Genomic DNA, 24,957 nt, shown 5'->3' with positions numbered 1-24,957 from the left:
CAGGGACACTGGAGCATGCCCTGGAGAGTGTGTCAGACATTTAGCATTTTCAGAAAGTCATCCTTTCTCTAGATACGTCTGGGTGATAACTGAATATGATCATGTTTCGTCTCTCATAGCAGAACTTTACCCTGATATAATCCCATCAGAGTGCTGTCTCGTAGGGTTGCAGTGATATACCGGTTTCAAATAGATCATTTTTTAAGACATACTTATTTAAAAACTGGTTTCAACTTTCAATGCATTTGTACAACCAATAAAAAACCTCTAATTGTATTCCTCTAAGGGTCATTGTAGCTGATCATATTAATTGTGTAATAGCGTACACTGTGACATATTCTTTAGAGCAAAATGTAATTTAAAAACTAACAAATTAAGGCATTCAGTGTTTTTTGCATTGAATATTAATTGTATTATTTTAGTACAGCCTTTCAGTCTCTGCTTTTCTTTATCTCGTGTCACAGTAAACCAAATATATTTGGCTTTGGACTCTTGGTCAGACAAAACAAGACACTTGAGATGTCAGCGTGGCGATGGTCAGACAAAACAAGACATTTTGAGATGTCAGCGTGGCGATGGGCACGTTTTACCAGTTTGACGACTGATGAGGACGAGGACAAAGCTCCGAAAACCATTAGAGCTCCTGAGTTGGGATTACTTCGTCACACATGCTGTTCCCTAGCTCAGGAATAAACTAACACGTGGAAGGAATGCACCACTGCTAGATGCCATAATGATATCAAATTCACGCAGTTCCCATATGGTCAACTGGATACGTTTGCATATTGCAGGCACTGTGACATTTATTCATGGTGACAAATCCTACTGCACATCCAGCGTGCCGAAATGACTCACACTCTCCGCCACTTAGAGTTAAGGATGTGACAACAACAGCACGTTTTGAGTAACAGGGACCTTTGCAAGTGATGTGTTTTGTGTGTGTTTGACAGAATCTTTGGCTTCGGTCGCTGTTGAATAATGCATTGTACTTTGTGTCTCGTTTCAGAGAACCGGGCATTCCACACGGACATTTGGCAGATTTACCCATGGTGTGTTGTCAGTATGAGCTTTACACCACCTCTACTCTGTTCTATTGTAGATCTCCCCTGTTACGCATCTAAACTGCTGTAACCGTATCATTTTCTCAGGCTTTTTTGTGTTTCCTTAGCCTTCGACACCACGTGCTCCACTTTGATTTATACCTATAATAACTCCTTTATGTGCGAAAGCTGCTGTTGTAGAACGTCTACATTGCCTTAGTGTAGTTATATGTTTTTACTGCTCCACTGCTCACAACGAGAGTGGGTTTTACTGTTGTACATCCACCCCCCTCGCGCTGATGCCTCTCTGCATAAAAATCCTTGATTGAATCATTTCTTGGCCTTGATGGTTCATGGTATAACATTTGGAAATATTTGCACAATCTACGATCCAAGCCAAACCACAGGCTTGCCATACTCTATTCCAAATCATATTTACATTACAATACAAGCAAGACACTGTGAAATATATCCTCTCATAATTACATCGCTGAGTCGATTTCCCCTCGCCTGGTGTGCAAGCTATCTAACTTTATTAGACACAGATGGCTGCATCTACATACCCACACACAGGAGAAACGCACACACGCTGCTTGCAATGTAATGACTTAATGGTGATTGTTCATGTTGCATTGGCTTTCTTATCATTAGGGCAGACCTTCTGGAATGATCTAATCAGGATCTGACTCGATGTGAGGCGCAATGAGGTGCAACCTATTTTGCGGTTGTCGTCCTCCTCCTTCACAAGCTCTCTAACCCGTAAACATATCTGTCAGCCAGCCGGCAGTTCGGCTGGTGATTTTAGACTCTAATGGGTACGAAGAGGATTGGTCGTGTGGGTGAGAGAGATGCTGGTTTCCATAGTAACGGTGCTCTCCCGTCTGCCCTCTCTTGCTGCCACTATGGAAGTGAAGTTTTCCGCTCCTGCCGAAAGCAAAGCTATGGTAAACCTGCCCATCTTGATTCCTCTTCTGCACCTTTTTCTTTTCTTTTCATCCATCCCTCCTTGACTTCATCCGTTCGCCCTGCTGATGTTACGTGATGTCAGGTGTGGTTTCACGCAGTCTGTTGTGTCTCTTTGGTTTCTGTTTCTCTCTTTGTTGTGTTGTGTCGTTGAGAAGTCAGTGATCCATGCCATTTTATTTGTCCGCACTCTGTTTTTCTGCTTTTGGATGTTGCTTTTGAAAATCCAGATCACTACCTGTCATTATTTTTTAAATGGTTGGTATTTTCTTCACTGCTGCTGCACAGAAATATCACTTCATGTTGCTCCACTTATACTGATTACGCAGTCATTATCCCATAATTTCCTTTGGTGTGGTGTCATGATGTGAAAAGAGACATGCGTTTTATCATCTGCTATCCTGGCATCATCCTCTTAATAGTTAATTATATTCTAGCATGTCCTTGAATTGTAAATCTCCTTTGGTTACTGTGTTATAGAAGGGTGTGGGTTATGATTTTAGCGGGTGGCAGGGTCATGTTTAGAGAATTTTTCAATCCAATAAAGTAAAAATAAAAGGAACAAAGGATAACGGCTAAGTCAAACGGATCCAGGCCCAAGGAGAGAGCATCTATACATACCCCTCCCCTCCATGTATCAGCCACGTATTTATATAAACCGCAGCTGGCTTCATGTCACGCTCTCGCTTCAACCAATTTCATTTCACTGGGGGGGTTGGAGGGTGGGGGTGGTTCTCCACGGCTCTCCTCCAGGACCCATCAAACTCTGTGCGGCTAAGCAAATGTGAAATGTCATTTCATCGGGATTCTGTTGTTTTCAGCCTCCTCTTCTCCACCTCAATTTTCTCCTTCTTTCTCCATCTTAACTCATCTCTGTGTGTTTGGCTCCGCTTTATTTCAGACTCTGAGACCACAGAGGATGAGACGACAGAACCTCAGATGGAAACCAAAGAAGGGAACGGGAGGCACCAAGACAAGGCTGGACGGAGAGGACCTTCAGGTATTTCAGCATCAAGTCTTACATCTATATGTTTCTAGTTGGCATTTGCTTCCTCGTACATATTCAGTAGCTCCTTAAACCTGATTTATGAGGTGACACCAACATCGCTGCCAAAAACACACTTCTACAAAATTATAAGTCAATACAGATTGATAGATTGAATGGAGGGTTGTTATCATCTTGGCCCTGAGACTTGCATTGGATAAAATCTGATATGGCAGAATGCATGAATCTCTCCTGGTGTGATGCAACACACTGTGACACACTGCCCTAGTTTCAGCGGGGAACTTGTCTCAGGTCTGGATCTCACTGTGTGGCTCCACAGGTAACACGCAGCCTGGAAAACTGAGATAGTTTCTGCTGAATGAACGAGGTTGAAGTTGATGGCACCAACTATTTTACTATATTGTGTAGTTGTGACTTAATTTACATGTAGAGCATTAAGTTGAAATAGACGGCACGAGTAAAACATTTGCTTCTTCCAACTGTGAGGATTTGCTGTTTTTCTCAAGATATTTAAAAAGGTCCAACGTGATGCTCATTTCCAGGTTCATACTTGTATTTTGGGTTTCTACTAGAACATGTTTAAATACTTTAATGTTTTCTGAATATACCTGTATTCACCCTCTGTCTGAAATGCTCCGTTTTAGCGCCTGTCTCTTTAAGACCCCCTCCTGAAAAAGCCCAGTCTGCTCTGATTGGTCAGCGTTTCCGGGTCTTCCTCATCTGTGCTCTTGGTGTCGCTTCACCATCATTGCAGTCGGGGAATGACTCTTACAGCGTTGTAGCAGCACTTTTTATCTGTATATAATTTGTGACATCACAACTGTACAGAAGTCCTGACGGCTCGTTTAAAGACACAGTTTCTGAATGCAGGCTGTGTCCATTGTCTTTTTCCACTTATAACAAAACGGGACCCTTAAAGAATAGAGGAGTGATGGTTTTTAGCGGTGTCCCATCAATCATTTGTGGTATGACACTGGTATGCCTTTCATTTTTTTGGTTCTCTTATTGCAGATGTCTATGCGTATGTAAATCTGATTCCCTTGAGTGGCAGGCATAACCGTATTATAACGGCTAATGTTTCTTTCATGTCAGCGCTGCACAGGTCAGAATGATTCCTGAAAGAGTATTTACTCATTTGCTAAAGTGGTGTTGGTGCACTGGCGTCACAGAACCTGCATGCCTTCACTGCCCGTTCCTAACCAGGCAACAGCGCGTCTGAATATAGATCAGAAATATTGACACCCTTCTCCTCTACCAGCGAGGCATTTCATATTCTTCCCTCGCTTGTACGCGGTGTTGGCACTTTCTAAGCTTTCGTGTCGGCGGGCCGTGTCGACTACACCCTCCTCACGTTCCTCCAGAGACACGCAACAGAAAAATACATAAAAAGAGAATATCAAATGAGGGAGGAATGAGGTGATGCATCATTTGTTCTCTTCAAGGATCGGATTCAGGTTGCCTTAGCTGCATGTAAAGACAAGATGCATTTCCTTCCTGAAATAATGCAGAAGATTCGATTCTGTCACTGCAGACGGACCTAAAGAGCCGTTTCTGCCTTCAAAGTAAAAGATGAAAAGGTTCTCATTTCGTTTTTTGCTTTAGGAGGAAGTGTCTGTTTTCTGGCCGTGGCGCTGACTCAGTTCCATTTGTGATTGCAGCGGGAGCCTGTCGTCTTATATCCTCAACACCAACTCTGTTTCAAGGCTTCCGTCGTTAAGGGAAGATGCTGACTGCTCTTTCTTTCCGCTGCCAAAGCATTCCTGTCTCCGTCGCTCATCACTAAAACGTCAATCATTACCTGATTTGCGATGGAGGAGGTTCTCTTTAAGTGGCTCCACGACGTAGCCCTGACACGTTCGGTTTCATTTCCTGTTTCAGGCGATCGATAGACTCTTTATCCATCGTGCCCTTTTTAATGCCTGATGATGTTCCTGCATCCGTCAGCATCATCTCTATCAGCTAAGAGTTCTGGCTCTTTGTGCTAAATTGTTCAGTTCATTATCTTCTTTTCTTTTCGTTTGTCTGTATTTCAGACGTTAGAACAAAATATACGGGTTGATTGATTATCCATGCTTTTTGTTATGCTTTACAAAGTCTATATTTTTAAAACGAGTACAGAAGAAAGTCCAGAAATGAAAGTACTTAATGTTGTTCCAATGATATTCAATTAGCTAAAGGTTTGACAATAGACATAATCCATCTTCCCACAATTAATTAAATCATCAGACAGTTAGTTTACCTTTCAACTACACTACTGAAACCATCGCTGTGTCTTTCTCTGTCTTGAGTTGATATCTTTCTTTTATCATCCGTCTCTCAAAGGAAAGCCTGGAGACCTTCTGTGAGACCAAAACCAACCATAGATTAAATGATCCTATCCTCCAACTACTGCCTGTGTTGATACTCACTTGACCACCAAATGTGAACTAATCCACACCTTAAATTAGTCCCTAACAACTGCACCATTCACTCTTTGTGTAGAGTTTCCTTAAAATCCCCCCCGATGTAAAAACTACCCCTTCTGAGCCTCTCTCTCTCTTCTCTCTCCAGGTGAGGGAGGCGGGATGATGGACTATAACCCAGATGCTTCAGATCGCAGGGCCACCCTCCCCGGTGCCTATGACCCGGTAGTGGAGCGAGAGCTTCGGGCTCTGGGCTCCCGCCCTCCGGGGCCTCACTTGGACCCCGCAAACGCTGCCAGGCAAGCTCTTGGCGGGGCTCCCTCCGAAGGGGCCCCACCTGTCCGTCACCTGGGTGTGGAACCGCTGATCCGGGCATCTCACGCTAACCTGGCACGGCCTGTTCAGGGGTCCGAGGAAAGTGTTTCTGTAGGCAGTGACTACTATGGGAGCATGTTCAGCCTCTACAGAGGGAGGACATTTTCTATGCCGCTATAGCACATGGCATTTTATTTTTAGGGTTCCACTGAAAAACAACAACAATGACTGGCCACAAACCCCAAATTGCAAAGAAAAACTGACACATAAGACAAGACTTTACATCCCCTATAGATCCAACTCGCAAACATTGTACTCCATATTTAATAAGTTATAAAAACGATTCATTTTTTTTACTCTTATTTCATATATTCAAGCTTTTTTCCTACTGTGTTCACATTTTTATTTTACACACTTTCCTTCGACTCCGTTTTTGTTGCTGTGAGTGTGAGTTTGATTCCAGTCTAACAAGGACGACAGGTCTTATAGTGATTAGAGAGGACACACTGGTATAATCTGCTACTATGTATTATTCAGCACTTCTGAAATACTGTGATTACTCTTTTTACCCACTGCATGTTTTGTAGAGCGGCCCCTCCCTTTTGGATTAACACCATATCTTTATAGGTTTGCTGTGGCATGCGTGAGTTGCTGGCTTTGACCCAATTTAATATAAGCATGAATGTTCTCACAAAGTGAAGATCGTGTGATTCACGGGTTCTTTTTAGGCATGATGTTTATTGTAGGAGTGATGTTTCTGGCATTTTGTAACGATTCATGTTGTCAGTTGTGTTGCTGCAAACGATTTCCATGTATCACTGTCTTAGCTTGTCTTCCACTTCACCACAGTTAGTTCAGGTGTGGGAGACATATATTTGATTTATTTTCCTTTTCTCTGCCATTTCATTTTTTAACTGACACAAAAAGCGTAGACAAAACACAAGGAACTCACTGGTGAATATGAAAACACAAGAATAAGTGACACAAATGGACGTTCATCTGCTTCTTTATTACTCTTCCAACGCCTACAGCGAGTGCACCAGAGCTCTAACTTCACACTTCCCCTCAATCCTTACCCCTCTAGGACTCAAACTGCTGACGAATCACAGGGGCTCTCCTCCCGTGTCCCCTTGTCTTCTCCCAGTACGCACAAAAACAGCAGCATTACCCCAGACCAAGACCTGGATAAAACCAAACCCTCAGATCCCCAATCTTCTAAGACAGACCAGACATCAAGTGTTGTCATGACACCCAAAATGGCTCGTGCAGGGCCCAAGATCTTTGACAAGGTCCGTGCTTTTGAGGAGCGAAGGGCTAGTGCAGATCTGCCAGGAGGAGTCGGATCTGTATCAGGATCTAGATTTGGACGAGCCGCTTCCTGCGACTCAGACGACAGCGAGAAGAAGACAGGAGGCCCCAGCAAAAAGGAGGACCGGCTCCTGCAGGGGGTAGCCCAGAAACGAGCGGCGTTCAAGCAACGGGCCTCTTCTTTAGAGGACAAGACGAGCTACTCCCAGAAGGTCCAGAGCTACCAGAGCAAGTTTGCAGAAGAGCTCCAGAGGATCAAGAAACTCGTGGGGAAACCAAGCTTGAAGAAGGCGTATTCCACAGAGCAGCTGCCTCAAAAAGCGAGGCTGACCACAGGGAAACTAGAGCCCATTCCTCCCCAAGTGGTTAAAAAGTTAGAGGCAAGGGAGCGAGCACTGGAGGACAGAAAAGTCCTGGAGAAAGAGCAGGAGAGCAGATTGCAGATTTCTCCACAGGCCCAGAGTAAAGGTCCGGGGAATGACGGCAACAACCCTGAAAAGACTCAGATGACACAGCCAGATTCACAGGGGAAAGCGATGGATGGCTCATCACGAGGAAGCGCAGGGAAAATCTCTGTTACCATGGAGACGGCACCAGTTCACCAGTTACCAGGGCAACCATTGCCAACAGCCACAAGGACGAGACTCACCAGGTTCGGATAAATGTGTCTTTACTGATGAATTTGTGTCTTTTAAAAAAAAATCATATGTTTATTTTTCTTTGTATGATTAGAAGCAAAATATAAATTAATTTGAAATTACTTGAAATCTAATATTTATCCCATAGTTGTCAGTATTACATAACCCTTTTATTGTCTTTGCACACAGGGAAACCTTACAAAGCGCTCCGGCAGCTGACAAAGACACTGGAAAATCCTCGTCCCCTATCAGAGATCTGGGGACGGTTTCAAAGAGGGAGACAAAGATGGATGACAAAGCAGACCATAGATCGCCAAACCCCATTGGGAAGAGAGCATCCCCAATAACTGTGGGGGAACCAGGCTCCCATTACCCGCCCAAGCCCCCGCGGCTCACCCCATCACCCACTCCTTCCATCAGCCCTCTCTTGAAAAGAAGGAAGGCAGAGGCGGGGCGGACGTCTCCGGCCTTGAAAGTGAACATCCCCACTATCCTGGTGGAGGATGAACCCATGGAGACGGACGAAAACCACGAGAGAAGCAAGACCAGGCGACGAGAGGGGAAAGTTCGCAGGATCAAGAAAGGCCGTTCTGTTCAGGCCAGGTCTCCAGAGGAAGGTAGGACATGTTTGAGGATGATTGTTGATGATTGTCTTTGTAAAAATCTAAATTAAGCCAAAATGAGCGGCAGCCACCGCAGATAAATGTTGAATCCAATGCAAAACTGAGGAATGACGCAGTTCTCTTAATGGCCCCGAACTGCTGGCTGCAAAAGCACTTGGACGGCACCAAATGAGAGAAAAACCCAACGTCTCTCAATGGCTTTTATTTTTATTTTTAAGGGTTGAATATTTTGGGGGTATGTTTGCTTTGATTGACAGGTCTCTCAGGCAATTTCACACAACAGTGGATGCTGCTTGAATGATCAGCCTGAACCCAAGGTGTCAAAACGTCCCTTTAGTCCATCTTTTTATGGATATGTGGGATCCTGTAAGATTCATTTGAGGGTTTATAAAAGGGCAAAAGGGTAGATGCGTCTGTATGGAAAATGTATCCGACACGCAGACTCGCTGCTGAGCTCAGAGTCATTGATAGAACTCATCTCACATGGCGACCCAAAAAAAAAAGAAACTGACCCACGACTAATTTTGGTGCCTGACCCGTTTATGTATTATAGCAGGTAACGCATAAACCTGACCTGTCGATTTCAGGGGGCTCGTCTGACGACTCGTACCTGTCTGCTGAGGACGAGCCGGCCGAGGGCCCCAGGTTTGAGAGGCCTCTCGTGGACGCCACGGGATCCAGGGGCTCCGAGGTCACGCTGACGTGCATCATCACCGGGAGCCCGACCCCTACAGGTACAACAGAGGACATACTGTTTATGTTTTTTATTCTTTTGTTTCTCTCTTTTTCTGTTGTATGTATTTTATTTCTTTATTTTGAAATGATTTGGATCCATGGTTGCATAAATATAAGGTGCAATATAAATATAGTTTATTTTTATGATTATTTAATAAATGCTACCAAATTCCAGGTGACAATAATGATTCATTATTTAGGGACAAGCGGTTGAAGATGGACAGATGAATGATTATTTATTTTTGGATGAAGCATTTCAAATATATTCATTTAGCCAAAGAAAATTGTGTATTGTTGTGTCAATGCTCATTTGCATTAATATACGGAAACATTTTTATATATAAATTAAATTTAAAAAATAATAATTGATGTAATATGTAAATATAACAATAAAGAAACATACAATAAATTTATAAAAAAGGAAAAAAAACTCACAAGGCAATTAAATAATTATATTTATTCCCCCCTTAGTCTCAGTTGACAATTTACACATTTTTCTGATTCACTGTTTTCAGTGTTAACAAAAAAAACGTTAAAGTATTATTATATTTAAGTGTTTCTTTGGGGAAAGAAAATCCAGTTCTGTTTGAACTCAGTCCTTTAAAACATCTGGATCATCTTCAGTGAAAACCTGCACAACCACGAACCAAAGAGCTTTATCCACTCCCTGTCTGTGTGAGGTGGACTGTGCTGTATCTGTTTTCACTGCGGGACGTTTTATTATTATTATTATTATGTTTTGTCGTGTGTGTGAATGTGTTTCTCTGCCTCCTCAGTGACGTGGAGGAAGAGTAACGTGGAGATCCGGAGCGATGCCCTCCGTGTGGTGAAGGCTGAGGGTGAGAGGCACAGTCTGGTGATAAAGCGGATGAGGCCGAACGACGCGGGGTCGTACTGCGTCACGGCTGTCAACGCGGCGGGCGGAGCGTCCTGTAGCGCCACGCTTTACATCCAATCGGGTGAGACTGGGATGCAATGATAGCCCGACAACCAAATGGATTTGATACTGTAGCGACACATTTAAAAGCCTGTAAGACAAATTTAAATGAAGAGGCACACGGAAACCATCCTTGAAATACATGAACATGTTGACTCACACACACGCAAACTGGCTTTCATCCACTGCCAGCCCTCCTCCGCCTGACATTCTGTCTTAACGACTACAAAGGCCTGCTGGAGCTCAGCATCCTGACCAGGGCTCCTTGCAGCGATAGTTGCCATGACAACCTATTAATTCTTAAAGGCACTGAGTTCCCCTCGGTGGGGGATTCAAAAAACGCAGACCTGCCCTGTCACACAAAGGTCTCCCGAGCCTTAAAGGCAGGCATGGCATTCAAATCGGGAGTGAGCGTTTTTGAAAAAGGCTTCTCTTCTAACTGTGCCTGCGGCGGATGTGTGTTTATGTTGTACGCCGACTGTGAAAAGCTTGCAACGCTCCCCGAGTGTTAATTCCACTCATGTAAATGCAGCCTGCACTTCCCCAGTTTTGTCAACAAATGTGAGCGTACGCTCTGGTGCTGTCAGCACGGGGGCCTGTGTTGCCATATTAGGCCAGTGGAGTCTAACTTGCAGGAGTATTTTTAGCCACCGCACTCTTGTTCTCCCGGGTAATTGCAGTCTGCTTTATGTCCCTGTGTGTGTGAGAGATTACTGCCGCAATCATGGAGTTTTTCATCTCTCTAGATTTCACGCTACCGGGCTTGGAGTTGTCAAAATTGGCCGGGAGTTTATATGAATCCCTGACTTTAAGTCTACGAAGGATGTCAAAGGAACACTGTTGTTTTAATTGCTGCTTAAAACATCAAATACGTTTCCAGCTGTTTATGCATCTCACAATATCACCATCCTCTGTGAGTTCTGATTAATAAAAGAGAAACGTTAACCGACCTATGCAGTATTTACCTTTTCCCATGCTTTTGTGTCAGGATGTCAGGAGGGGTAGAGACTCTGGACACAACAGAGCAGAGGAGAGGATGAAAGGAAAGGTCAGCTGGTTCATACTGTGCAGCAGTTGTGTAAGAGTTGGCAGGTTTGCGTAAATACTCCGGGGACTTATCCCCCTGGTGCACACACGCCGCTCAGAGATGTGACTCTAGGTAGGTTATTTTGTTGTTTTTCCTTTCTAAAGCCAGCGTGATGACACTTTATCACAATACTTACCTGCCTAAAAAAAATTATCCGGCATAAATGGTGTGTTCCTATAGGAAATCTCTCTCATTTGAATGTTTTATTGCTATAAGTCAGTTCTTGCTAATGTATTTTTGAACAACCAGCCTGTCTTCATCCACTCTGCTGTTGTTTTCTCCTCAAAGGAGCAAACGTCTCCTTATTTTCCTCCACAGACGGATGGTATTTACTTTCAGTTGTCACGCTGTTATCTGCTTGTGCCAGATGTCTGCCGTTTTGGGTTTCACAGAAAGTGAGAAGTGGGGACAAAAAGAAAGCGTCAAGGCAGAAAGAGAAGGAGTCTAAAGAGAGGTAGTGAAGGGTGGCGGTGTTTTATATTTCTCTACCCTGCGGTGAATGAATTCTGACTTCATTAGAAGCTGCCAGGAGTCCAGACACAGCGTCTGCTCGGGAACGCCACGGGAATAAGCGAATGATTGGGTCAGGGATTAAGGGATCCATTCATTATCTGTTCAGTTACGGTCACTTCAGAGAGGTCCCTACGCTCTGTGTGTGTGTACATGTGTGTGTATACAGTATGTGGGTGCGCACGGCCCACACACATCTAACTCACTGCTCCATGTTGCCAACTGCTCATCTTGGCAAAGATAGTCATCTCCAGAAAAGAAGCAAAGTCTGCAAACATCAGAGCCCTGACAGACTGTTCCTTTCTGAAGGTTTAACACGCCACCCTGGTGCCATGTTAACCATATTTCAAAGAGATTTGCACTTAATTACACAAATGTAGATGTGTGCAAAGGTGGATTACATGTAGCTGATGTCTGCTTGAACGTCTATCATACTCATGTATCTCTCTCCTTCCAGAGCAAACCCACCCGCCATGTGGGAAACGAGCCGGAGCCTGGGAAGCCAGTAGTCCGACGCAGCCAGACCAAGAGGAGGCGATGGAGTTCGGGGACCCACCTGCTCCGAGTAAAAGGGTCCACTTCAAAGAACCTCCATCATTTCAGGTAGGAGAGACTCGGAGGCTAAATCTAGATTTGTTTGATGGAACATGATGGATGCATTGATCTGGAAGACTGGAAATAACTTACTCCTTCATCACAGCATCTTCACAAAACGAGGAGGTTGATAAAGGAAGCCGTTTGGTGCGCTGTAATGATGGGATGTGACTTTTGAATCCAATTTGATCCAACGCACCTTAGAAAATCATGGAAACTTTATTTGTTCTGTTGTTTTTATGGTCTTGCTTTATGTTTGAAATTGTATTTATGTTGGAATAAGCTGCAGCTAGCTAGTTATTTATTTTCATCATGGATCATTCTTCAGTTGTGGATAAATTACCGTAACAATTGCCGTTGCCTAAGGTAACATATTATATTAGCTGGTTTAGTCCAAAAAAAACAAAACAAATATTCAATTCACTATTATTTCTCAAGCAGAAACTACTCAAATTTCAGATGCTGGCATCAGCAAATGTTTGACATATTTGCTTGAAAAGTGATTAACCAAAAAAGATGCAGATATTTTGCTGACTCATCGATTAATCAAGTCATTGTCTCAGCTCTAATTCAAATCAAATTTATGCTGCTAGTCTTAAAAGTCTTTTCTTATTATAAAGCGAGTTGAGGTGAAACAAAACGCTCAATCCAGAGAAATGCACACGGCCCATATTCAGAAATGTATATTTAAACGAGACCTTTAAATTATAAACAAGCATGAAGCTGAACATGTGCGTAATATGGGCTTGGTAAGCCATTTAAATAAGTGCATTGTGATCCTTTTGAAGGTGGCACCATGTGACCAGGGGGTCACTCCGGGTCAGGATGTGGTCATCTCAGCGAAGGTCACTGGGCAGCCCAAACCCATGGTTTACTGGTAAGACATCTTTCCTGAAAGCTTTATCGCAGACAGACATCTTCCCAGACACCTGGAGCGATTATCTCATCCAAGGTCACTTACTGTCTCCCTCCATTAAACACCTGAGTGTAAGCGACTGTGACAGCCACTTTATATTGGCCCAGGTTAAAGGACGGTGTCACGGTGAAGACAGCGGGGCGATTCGCGGTGCGAGAGACAGACGACGACACCAGTGAAATGAGAATCAGCTCAGCTCACAGGTCAGACGCGGGGCTTTACGTCTGCAAGATCATCAACGAGTACGGATCCAAGCAAGCGGAGTGCAGGGTGGAGGTCAAAGGTGAGTCATGGAGAGGAGAATTGGTCTAGATTGATCACGTTGTAACAAATGTAATATTTATTTCTATGTTTTTATCAGCGCCTGCAGAACAAACAGCCCTGAAAATCACCAGGGAGGCCAGAGATGTGTGTGTGAGGGCCGGAGAGTCGGCCATGTTCGAGTGTCACATCACAGGACCTCCAGACGTCGAAGTGGACTGGCTCTCCAACGGGAAGCTGATCCAGCCAGCGCTGCTCAACTGCAAAATGCACTTTGATGGAAAGAGGTGTGTGAAATGTCTTTATGTCCACGCGTTGGACCTCCGTACTCCATAGTTCTAACTTGCTTCACTGTCAGTGAAAGAGTCACTCTGCAGGATGATGGGTCTGTTTTTAAATGATTTGGGGGATTTGTTTTTGTCGTTGGGTTCTTTTAAAAACGTGGTTTCATCTCATAGGTGCCGTCTGCTGCTGAATTCGGTACACGAGGATGATAGTGGAGCATACACCTGCAAGCTGAGCACTGCCAAAGGTGAGCTCGACAACAGAGAAGCTGTAAAAAACAAATTCATAGCTGTTCAGATTTCTGCAGAGGAGGTTATGATTGTTCGAAAATATGTCAACAGGTTTCAATGAAATATGGGTGAAAGTAATCGGGAATCAGTGACACTACGATGATTTCAACTATTTCCTGTATTCTTTGATTTAAAACAAATCTATGAACATAGAGCGCATTCATTTCTGGATTTGAGACACAACATATTGGAATGACACTGAAGCTAAAACCAGCATTCTTTTAATACATATGCACAAAAAAACCTCCTCTGGGTTAGTTCCCACTACAATAGTTGCCTCACACACACACACACACACACACACACACACACACCATAGATCAAACATGACAATATGGCTCTATCAGTTGGGAAATAGTGAAAACTACAATTTCTGAGTTCGGGCTCTAGACTGAGAGCCGTGATTTATACTGCAATGGCTGTGGGAACAAAATAATTTGGTTTTAATGGGGACATTCTTGTCCTTAAGGGTTTGAGTGTCACTATTTTGGCTGCACAGTTTATCAAAGACTTATTATATGAGCTCAGGTTGAACTATATAAAAAAAAAACCTCACACCCTTGGTAATATTTATGCCATAACCGCCAAAATGATCGAACATGTCATTGCATTCACAGAGGAGGTGACCTCGAGCGCAAACCTGAGGGTCGCCCCATCCAAGGAGCCTCTGTTCACCCGTAAGCTAGACATCCTGGAGGTCATTGAAGGTCGCACCGCCCGCTTTGACTGTAAGGTGAGCGGATCACCTGCTCCTCGAGTCACGTGGATGCATTTTGGTAAGAACCTCCCGTGTGCTGTCTGATATGTTATACGAGAGGTTTTTCTAGATGACTGACTGCTTTGGACGCTGGTGTTCTTTCAGAAACGAGAGTGGAGGAGAGTGATAATGTTCGCATCCTTCAGGAGGGGGGTCGTCACTCTCTTGTCATCGCCCACGTTAGCAGCGACACCGAGGGCTTCTACACGGCGGTCGCTCAAAATGTCCACGGGAAGGCTGAGTGCACCGCTGAGCTCTACATGCAAGAGCCTCGAGCTGCCATCTCTTCTCACATGTGAGAGCAGTAATTCATACGCAAAACATCGGCATTGTGCAAACGTCAGCCATTGTTTCATTTTGACGGCTTCGAAAGAGGGGGACAATACAATCGAGCTGTCAGTGTAGAAGTCAGAGGAGCCATTTTTTGTTTTCAGGGGCAAAGATAGAAGGCTTCAGGAGGGAGGAGGTCTTTGTAAAGGAGGGAAGGCGCTCGACAAAAGTTACATAAACCTTTCAATCTGTCCTTCCCTCCTCCAGGGCCAAGTTGGAGAAGATGCCATCCATCCCCGAGGAGCCTGAGGTGCTGGAGAGCGAGGTGGAGAAGAGGACCATGCCAGACTTTGTCAAACCTCTGGCAGATGTAGAGGTGATTGAAGGCAAAGAGGCGCTGCTGAATTGCAAGGTGGCGGGCCTGCCCTACCCAACCATCGCCTGGTACCACAACGGCAAGCGTATCGAGAGCAGTGAAGAGCGCAAGATGACCCAGTGTAAGCAAAGAGCCATGTTACAAACAGAGCTACGCCTTTTTGGGGGGGAGCGCGATAGTAAATAAGAGACGTGTGTGTCTGTTCTTTAGACAGGGATGTCCACAGTATGCTCATTCGGAGCGCTTGTCACGCTCACGGGGGCGTCTACAAGGCCGTCATCTCCAATAAGCTTGGCAAAGCAGCCTGCTACGCACATCTTTACGTCACAGGTACAGATGTAGGCTTCATGTCTGATGCTATAGTTCCCATATGATGTATATTTATTTGTGTCTTTATTCTTTCGAAACCAGATATTGTTCCCGACCCCCCTGATGGTCCTCCTGCGATAGAGGCCATCACAGGGAAAACTATAAGCCTCAGCTGGAAGAGACCCAAGAGGCTCGACACGTCATTCGGTAGGTTCATTAGGTTTCTTTGGCTTAAATATCACACAGTTCATTTTGCCATCTTGAGAAAGGCTTCAACAAGAACATCTGATTTACATAAAGTACTTGCAGGGAATGCTATTTATAGTATGCACGTCCTGGATGTTTATTTGCTTTCTCTTCACTCTGATGTTTTTAAGCCCCTTTGGATTTCACATGTCATCAGCACGGATTTGAAAACAAACCCAAATCCTTTTCTCTCTGCATCTTAAGCACCTCACTGTGTGTTTTGTCGTCCAGATGAAGTAACTAAGCACCATATGTGTGTGTGCAGATGCCAGCTCCTTGCTGTATGTGGTGCAGCAGCAGCCTCTGGGCTCTATCCAGTGGTCTGTTGTGGCGTCCAACCTGAGGGACACCAATTACACTGTCACCTCCCTGTCCAAGGGAGTTCGCTACGCTTTCCGAATCCTGACGTCCACAGGGAAGACACTGAGCAAACCATCGCCCTCTACTGACTTGATCCAGCTGCTGGACAGAGGTAACAAAGCTGAGGAAGGCTTAAAGCTGCCACCACTGGTCAAAAAGACATGACATTGAGTTGATATCTTTTACCCCTGTAGGTCCCTATTTGAGGAAAGCACCAATCATTTTGGACAAACCCGACGTTGTTTATGTGGTTGAGAACCAACCTGCGAGCATCACCATCGCGCTGAACCACGTGCATGCAGTCGTCACCTGGAAAAGGTTAGTTCCTCTCTCTCTGGTGGCTCATTACAGGTTTTTAAAGAATAGGGTGCAAAACGCAGGCGGTAAAAGATTGTGAGTGAGGCTGTGTACAAACCGAACCGAGTTTTTAATCTTTGTTTAAAGATGGGGACAGCGTCTGATTTCTTGACAAGTGCAGGAAGCTCATTTCAAACAGAAGTCTCTCAGGAGCCGGAGCACACACTGGCTTTCATCCCATTTCTATTCCCATCGGCAGGGACTGGTTTATAAATTGGGACAGAACATGTGAACAGGCTTATCTCAACCTCTGCAGATTCAAATGTAAAAAGCTGGAGTCTGGATCCAGAGGAGATGATTTAATTAAGCATTGGACGACCAAGTACTTTTTTTTTCATGTTTCTTTGTTGTTCAGGGCAAACATGACTCAGCAGTTTTAAATAAAACGATGAAAAAATTAAATAAAAAAAGTTCAGCCATCCGTGAGGAACTCGGAGTAGAGCCACATCTCCTTTGCGTTGAAAGGAGCCAGTTGAGGTGGTTGAGGATCATCTGGTAAGGGAGGTGTTCCAGGCACGTCCAGCTGGGAGGAGGCCTCGGGGAACACCCAGGACCAGGTGGAGAGATTAGATCTCCACACTGGCCTGGGAACGCCTCGGGATTCCCCAGTTAGAGCTGGTTAATGTGGCCCGGGAAAGGGAAGTTTGGGGTCCCCTGCTAAAGCTGCTGCCCCCGCGACCCGACCCCGGATAAGAGGCTGAAGAGATGAGATGAGATGAGATAAAACAAAATGGAGCTTGTGATATTAAAACTATAACTATGATACATGAAAGAGGGAAAAATGCATTTTATAGTAATCATTATTATATAACAGTAAAGGATCAAGATAATCCCATAGCTTTTCTAAAAGGAAAGGCATCTGCGTTAAGTGTATACCCTGAATTAACATCAACATGTTCTCCGGAGCTCTGCAGTTTCTTGGAAGGAAGCTTTGTTCTCTGTCTGCAGGGTCTTTGCTACCTGCTGCTAAAGAGGATCGTTGCAAACACATGTAGACATTCGGGGGAAAAGGGCTCAGGTCTGCAGCTCTAACTGTGACACATTGCCTCTGTCATCCCCAGGAGAGGGATGGTGTTGGTCAACAGACCGGGGATGTATGAGATGAGCATGCCAGACGACGATCAACACACCCTGAAGCTGCAGCGAGTCAGGAGCACAGACGTGGGTCAGCTGGTGGTCACGGCCAGCAACCAGTTTGGCAGCGACCTCTGCACGCTTCAGCTGGCAATGGCAGGTCAGTTTAGTTCAGGCAGGACACCACATGATAAATTTAGGACTTAGGACTCACTGCTGGCAGCAGGACATGCCACGAAGGATAAGCTGTGTGTAATTTAAGTTGAGCTTTAGCTATTTTTTAAATAAAGGGTCATGAATTTAGAATAGCTTTACTTAAAAACTGCCTTTGAAATGAAGACTTTCCTTTCTTGTGGCTTCTGCCTCTTCATGGTTTGGATTAAGGTTTTTAAAATATAAAGAAATGTATGTATCCTGTATGAGCTTTGTATCTGTCTAGGATACAAATTAGGACAGCAAATAAGTGGTAATTCTAATATTTGACTCTTTTTTTTTTGGTAGTGCCTCCTAAGTTTGAAACCATCATGGAGGATGTGGATGTGCACATCGGGGAGACGTCCCGTCTGGCTGTTGTGGTTGAAGGGAAACCAGACCCAGACATTCTGTGGTTTAAGGTACAATGTTAGAGAGTGGGAAAAATTAGCACCTGTGTTACCTGAGACCATGTTAACAGTGTATCTGTCTGCTCCAGGACGATGAGCTTCTCTCTGAGAGCAGCCACTTCACATTCGTGTACGATGATCCAGAATATTCCCTCGTCGTCCTCAACGCGCGGCCCGAACACTCCGGCGTGTACACCTGCACCGCAAAGAACCTGGCCGGCCCCAACTCCTGCAAAGCTGAACTCACAGTTCATACAGGTGCGCAGTCCAACGACACAGCGGCGATCCTCTCTGCACAAACACACTTTGCATGTGGACAGATTCATCCTAGTTAAAATGATTCAACCCTTTCCTCCATTTGCTGTTTATCTTTACCATTTAGTTTAGATTATATCCGTTTGCTGACACGTTCAATATATGGTTGTTGTTGAAAACGACACCTCTATTACCACACCATATGGGCGGGACCACCAGGTGTTTTGAGACTACAATATGAAACCATCTGTCACCATGCTGGCACACGTGAACACAATACTGTGTGTTGGTGCTCCCTGCAGAGCGAAAAGAAGCAGCAGAGCCAATGGAGGACGAAGGAACCATCCTAAGGAAGATGAGACGTTTGACAGATTACTACGATATCCACAAAGAGATAGGGAGGTGAGTTTGCGTGCGACTGAGCGCACACTCATGCCGCCTTGCATCCCGTTGAGTACATCCACGTTAATGGCCGTTTGAGCGCTGAGGGTCGGGCTGTGGGAGGGCGGGGAGTCACACCTGCTTAACAACAGCAGACAGGAACGAGAGATGAGTCACCAGCCTGAGTGGAGTGAATGCATTAGCCGACGGATGATTTGTTTTGGTCCGACTCTGTGGATTGTAGAGCAATTGGGACGGCAGGAACAGGCAGACAGGCAAATCTGTGTCCAAACAGACGGTGTGTTTTGGTTTTTAAACAGAGCAGAAAACTGAGATTTCTTCTCTTAAACACCACAGAAAAAACATTCACATAGAGGGAAAATCAGTCCTTTGTCTCTCTATTCTCCCTGTGTACTTCCTGCATATGCCCTCAAAGCAATGTCAGTCAAAAGCAACTGGACTTGGTTGTTTGTCTAGGAAGACGTTTCACCTCTCATCCAAGAGGCTTCATCAGTTCATGTACGCATCTGACCAGGACCAGGACCAGGACCAGGACCAGGCTGGGACTGGACCAGCTATCTGGTGTGGAGATCCAGGTATAAACCCGGATGAGGTGGCAGTAGACCGACCACTATATACCTGGATCTCCACCCAAGATAGTTGGTCCAGTCCCAGCCTGGTGAGAGAGGTGAAACGTCTTCCTAGACAAAGAACCAAGTCCAGTTGCTTTTGACTGAAATTGCCTTGAGGGTAACGACGACCTGCACGAATGAGAACATTCACAGGCTTCCTGCATATAATTTCTCATTTAACTGGTGGGAAAGGGAAAAACTATTAGCAATATCAATTTAACCAAAATTCGATCACACTTTCTATCTTTCAAAACTACATTTGGTGCTAGACCTTGCACAGAAGCGTCGCAAATAAATGTGTTTTTGCAAGATTGAAATGCCTTTAAGGCTCTTTTCATTACACCTCTGAAAGGTTAGTGAGTTGACATTTGAGCTCATGCTATTTTGTCGAGATGCTGTTCACAAAGGTTGATAATTATATATTGATCCGTGCCCTATAATGACGTCTCTATAGTCACCAAAGATGCCAGCTCCCCCTTAAAAATACTCTTTTTGGACTTCTTCTTACACTGTGGGACTGTTAAATAGAACTGTTCTCACTAATGTCTTCACTGTTTGATGCAGGGGTGCCTTCTCCTATGTGAAGAGGGTGATTCAGAAGAAGGGAAAGGCCGAGTTCGCCGCCAAGTTCATTTCTGCGGGAGGAAAGAGGAAAGCCTCTGCCCTCGGAGAGATGGACCTGCTGTCTGAGCTGGACAACGAGAGGATTCTCTACTTTCACGACGCCTTTGAGAAGAAGAGTGTGGTGGTGCTCATCACAGAGTTGTATCCTTTCGACCTAATGCTATTATCTATGATGGGGAAACGTACTTTATCACGCAGTATATATATTATTATTATTGGGACACAGAATGGTAACAACACAATAGGGTTTTTAGCTCTACCATTCCTGCGGTACTGTTTCAAAAGTGCTATTAAATGCATCTCAAGGACACAAGAGATCCAAAGCATTAATCCTAATGCCTCTTGCAGTCCCCCGGAGGCATGAATGAAGCGCAGCACAGCTTTTTTTCTCTCTGACTCATCGCCGATAGAGTGGAATTAGCAAGAGATAAGATGTGTGGGAGTTTTTGCTCATTTATAATTCATCTCTCCTGCACCTACCGCTCGGACTGTGCAGTCAAGTCACAGCTCTGTTTCTCTCCTCAACTGTTGTGTGAAGATGTCACGAGGAGCTGCTGGAAAGAATGGCCAAAAAAACCACAGTGAAGGAAGCGGAGGTTTGTGTGTTCCTGCCGACTGCACTGCGCTATCATTATGTAACACGGCCGTTAAGTTCATTCCCTTGTGTGTCTCTGCAGATCCGCTGTAGCGTTCAGCAGCTTTTGGAAGGTCTTCGGTATCTTCACCAAAAAAACATCGCCCACCTTGACATAAAGGTATCTGTCCATCCCACCTAGTGCTATTTGATCACATTGCTCTGTTCTTTTATAAGTACCCAACGCTGATTTTGTGTACACCCCCCCCTCTAGCCAGAAAATATTTTAATGTCAAGTCCCGGGAGTGACCAGATCCGCATTTGTGACTTTGGTAATGCCCTAAAACTGGAGACGTCTGAGGAGCACTACTGCAAATACGGCACGCCAGAATATGTCGCACCAGAGATTGTTAACCAAACTCCCGTCTCCACGGCGACAGACATATGGTGAGCCACCTGTTCTCCAGCATGGAGACACGCTGCAGGCCCTGCCTTAATGTCTGCAACAAAAATGAAATCTCTTGTCTTTTATGTTGTTCCTGAAAACCCACATGTCACTCATCTGTCCTGGTCTCCCACAGGCCTGCTGGTGTCATCACGTACCTTTGGTATGTTAAATAGATTTTATACTATTTATCACTTTTTATAATTTCACAATATTGGAACAAGTCCAGAAATATGTGTCTCTTTCTTTTAGCCTGACTGGTGTGTCTCCTTTCGCGGGTGAGAATGACAGAGCCACTGCCTTAAACATCCGAAACTACAATGTGGCGTTTGAGGAACGCATGTTCGCCGACCTCTGCAAAGAAGCGAAGGGATTTGTCATCAAGCTTTTGGTGGCGGACCGACTGTAAGCATCTTAATGACTCTGTCCTTTTTTCTTCCAACCGTCATTTCATTTAACAGTGCCAAACAGTAGCATGCTCCCTCCTCACACTCCCCGTATTCCTCACAAGCGTATTATTCCCTCTCCTAGGAGGCCCAGTGCCATCGAGTGCCTTCGTCATCCTTGGTTCAAGGTGAGTTATCGTTTAGAAAACACGTCACCCAGCCTCAATCCATTTAATGTGCTGTACCATTCGTATTTATATCTCAACTAAGGTTAATGGTGACTCCCCTCTTTTTGTCTTGCAGTCACCCACGAACAAGAGCATCAGCACAGCTATGCTGAAGCAAGTGTTGTCTAGAAGGCGATGGCAGGTAAGCCACTGTACATTTATTATGTGGAAATGAAAGACTGAGGCACCCAGGGTCGAATCCCAGAATAGTCCTACATTTCCATACTTCTCAACTAAATGACAGATTACCCAAAGGAAGATTAGACATTGTCCAGGACTAAATGAAACCTCCAAAGGTGGCAGAGTATAATGCTTTCTGTCAGAGATACCATTGTTTGTTCTGTTTCAGTCTGAAATGTGTATAATTGACTCACACTGGAGACTTTGCATATAAAGTGAGGAAACAAAATGTCTCACTTTGCCCTCTGTTGGCTTTTTTCAGCGTTCCCTTATAAGCTACAAATCCAAGATGGTAATGCGGTCGATCCCAGAGCTTTTAAATGACTCATCCAACCACATCTCTATCGCTGTGGCCCGGCATTTAAAAGAAGGCTCCCCTCCACCTTCCTCCTCCTCTGACTCGGATGCAGATGTGGACGAGCTGCCCTTCATTCCTATGCCGATGTCCATGGTCTTTTCTGGTTCCAGGGTCTCCTTAAACGAGATCCCGGGGGACGAAGACGTCACCCTATGGCCCGGTGCTGCTGCTGATGGGATGAGGAAAAAGGAAAACATGGAGATAGAAGGTGCAAGAGAAGGGGGTAGTGAAAGGATGAAAGATGAGGAGGAAATCCCAGATGAGGAGACAATGGAAACAAAACGAGCTCCCCTTAAAAAAGGATCAAGCATTGAGTCGGACGAGTCACAGACGAAAACCAGACGGGCTACCATGAGGAGAGGCAGCTCTGCTGATTCAGCACTGCTTCTCCACATTGACCCAGAAGAGGAAAATGCAAACAAGAATTCAGAAGCAAATGACAAGACCCTGAAAAAGGCTGTTTCTATGGAACTACCCAACCGTAGCCCGAGCCCCGGAGCAGCAAAGTTAAGCCAGGAAGATTATGCCCTAAAGCTGGAACTGATGAGACAGCGGTTGCTCAGGGGAGGAAACGTTGACAAAAAGATGAGCGGCCTGCGAGGGCCCTTGTTTGAAACCCTCGGCATGGAAGATGAGAGGCAGACAGGGTCTCTCGATCGGAACTTGAGGAGATCCAGAGCGGGGCCATCAACACTCACCAGAGCAGCGTCTTCAGAAAGCGCAGCAGAGGACACGCCGAAGACCAAAGTTTTCCGTAAAAGCGCCTCCTTCACTCAGGGGGATTCTGAGCCCATGCCCATGCACCGCAGGTTTGGAGCACCCTTGGAGATCCCATCGGTGGGCAGTGGTAGCATAGAAGGGAAGAAGCTCCAGGAGGCAATCTCAATGTCGGCTCTCGCAGAACAAACAACGCTGGAGTCTACATCTGCCTCACCTACAAAGAAGACCTCCTTTATACTCCCCACACCAGGAAGATTGGACCAACAGCAAAACAATGTGGATAGGGATATGCAAAGTGTGAATGAGAAGAACATGGATGGGATAAGTGAAAAAAGGACCACAACACAGTTAGAAAAGCCAGATAAAGTAGAATCTGAGTCAAGATCGCCCTCTGTAATTACTCCTATAATTGTAATAGAGGAAGATGATGATGAAGAAGAGAGGGACGAAAATCAGGAGTTACATATTGATGAAATGGAAATGAAGGGAGATGAAACACAAAATAGGAAGCCGTCATCTGCATATGCAAGTGTAATTCAAGCTGTTGCGATGCCATCTCGAACATCTGACGGCACCCAATCCAAACGTCCTGCGGCACAGAATAGTGCAAAGGCCACAGAAATACCCGCATTACCTGAGCATCCTGCAGTATTTGCTAAAGTAGCAACGGCTTCTCCTGGTTCTGTGTCCACATCATCAAACCCTGATCTTGCAGCTGCCCTCCGCAAGCCTGTGCTCAGAACAGACATCAAAGACATTGACTCAGAGGAGGTCTTTGAAGCCAGGTTTAAGAAGCGGGAGTCGTCTTTGACCCGCGGCCTCCGAAAACTGACCAGAAACAAATCAGAGGAGAAATCACCTGTACTAAACCGGAAGGAGGGCGAGGGGGGTGAAGAGGTTTACAGGCCGGGGCGAAGGGGGGCACCTCTTGAAGTGGTATCCAAAGGACTACAGGAGAAATCCAAGTCTGTTCAAGATTTAAGAGAAGACGATAAGGAAACAGGTCTCAGCCTAATGGGGAGGTTTTCCTTGCGGGCCAAGAGGTCAACATCCGCTGATAAGAAGAGTGAGATGCCAAAGGAGGAAAAGCATCAGGATGTGCAGGGAAATGCCATAAGCAAGAGGGTTTCATGGGCTATTGGTCGCAGTAAGTCGCTGGATACAAAGGAGCTGAACAGTGCAGGGACACAGAAGCTGCCTGATGAGAGAGAACAAAGAAAAGCTGATGAGTCATCGGTTTCTGCTATGAGGCGCAAGTTTGAGTCCAAAGTGGCAGGAATCTCCGCCAAGATAAGGACCCAGTCAGAGGAGAGGAAGGGTAAAGACTCTGGGGGAAGTCAGAAAGAGCTGGTGCAAAAGGACCTGAAGAAAGTCACCGATTCCCCTGTTCTGGCGATGCGACAGAAGTTTGAGAACAAAGTGGCCGGAATTAGCTCTAAAATCCGCAGCCAGTCCGAGGAGAGAAAAGAGGACGAGGAGGGAAAGCGGACGCCCCTGTTTACCCGCCATCGTCATTCCCAGTCTGAGGGGCGAGGACTCAAAGGAATGGGCATTCCCGAGAATCAACTGGCAAAACAGACGGGCACCGCAGCATCCAAGGAATCAATTGAGTCCGCTTCTAGCATCCATTCAGAGAAAGCCTCAGAGACGGACAGGCGATCCCGGTGGGACAGGTGGGGTTTGACGAGGGGCAAGAGAGACAAAACCCCCTCGCAATCTGATCTGCCTTCAACCGTACCCAAAGAGGAGGGCGTGTCAAAAAGCCAGCAGTTCATCCGCTCCGCTTCAGATTTCGCCCCTGTGTTCCATATCAAACTGAGAGACCACATCTTATTGGAGGGGGAGCCTGTGACTCTTAGCTGCCTTCCAGCGGGAAGTCCCCATCCAGAAATCACATGGACGATAGGTATGTCA

General features: G+C 45.3%; 1 protein-coding gene across 1 annotated transcript in view; it reads left to right on the top strand.

The window, feature by feature from the left end:
- The window catches only part of spega (striated muscle enriched protein kinase a), a 45,294-nt gene that overhangs the window by 12,431 nt on the left and 7,906 nt on the right, over positions 1 to 24,957 (top strand). The window contains exons 3-33 of the mRNA XM_083937692.1: positions 2,905 to 3,003; positions 5,560 to 5,710; positions 6,811 to 7,686; positions 7,862 to 8,289; positions 8,883 to 9,029; positions 9,807 to 9,989; positions 12,022 to 12,167; positions 12,947 to 13,035; positions 13,182 to 13,357; positions 13,436 to 13,622; positions 13,794 to 13,867; positions 14,528 to 14,686; positions 14,773 to 14,962; positions 15,205 to 15,434; positions 15,524 to 15,643; positions 15,725 to 15,829; positions 16,134 to 16,340; positions 16,423 to 16,546; positions 17,647 to 17,819; positions 18,161 to 18,273; positions 18,351 to 18,519; positions 18,819 to 18,918; positions 20,094 to 20,294; positions 20,692 to 20,749; positions 20,831 to 20,908; positions 21,002 to 21,174; positions 21,309 to 21,335; positions 21,425 to 21,577; positions 21,704 to 21,746; positions 21,862 to 21,927; positions 22,228 to 24,949. Of these exons, the coding sequence (XP_083793818.1) occupies positions 2,905 to 3,003; positions 5,560 to 5,710; positions 6,811 to 7,686; positions 7,862 to 8,289; positions 8,883 to 9,029; positions 9,807 to 9,989; positions 12,022 to 12,167; positions 12,947 to 13,035; positions 13,182 to 13,357; positions 13,436 to 13,622; positions 13,794 to 13,867; positions 14,528 to 14,686; positions 14,773 to 14,962; positions 15,205 to 15,434; positions 15,524 to 15,643; positions 15,725 to 15,829; positions 16,134 to 16,340; positions 16,423 to 16,546; positions 17,647 to 17,819; positions 18,161 to 18,273; positions 18,351 to 18,519; positions 18,819 to 18,918; positions 20,094 to 20,294; positions 20,692 to 20,749; positions 20,831 to 20,908; positions 21,002 to 21,174; positions 21,309 to 21,335; positions 21,425 to 21,577; positions 21,704 to 21,746; positions 21,862 to 21,927; positions 22,228 to 24,949 (7,767 nt within the window). The remainder of the gene's footprint in view (positions 1 to 2,904; positions 3,004 to 5,559; positions 5,711 to 6,810; positions 7,687 to 7,861; positions 8,290 to 8,882; positions 9,030 to 9,806; positions 9,990 to 12,021; positions 12,168 to 12,946; positions 13,036 to 13,181; positions 13,358 to 13,435; positions 13,623 to 13,793; positions 13,868 to 14,527; positions 14,687 to 14,772; positions 14,963 to 15,204; positions 15,435 to 15,523; positions 15,644 to 15,724; positions 15,830 to 16,133; positions 16,341 to 16,422; positions 16,547 to 17,646; positions 17,820 to 18,160; positions 18,274 to 18,350; positions 18,520 to 18,818; positions 18,919 to 20,093; positions 20,295 to 20,691; positions 20,750 to 20,830; positions 20,909 to 21,001; positions 21,175 to 21,308; positions 21,336 to 21,424; positions 21,578 to 21,703; positions 21,747 to 21,861; positions 21,928 to 22,227; positions 24,950 to 24,957) is intronic.

This window comes from Echiichthys vipera (assembly GCF_963691815.1).
Source record: "Echiichthys vipera genome assembly, chromosome: 23".
NCBI lineage: Eukaryota > Metazoa > Chordata > Actinopteri > Perciformes > Trachinidae > Echiichthys > Echiichthys vipera.
The sequence above is the reverse complement of the archived record's forward strand: the minus strand, read 5'-3'. Positions and strand labels throughout refer to the sequence as shown.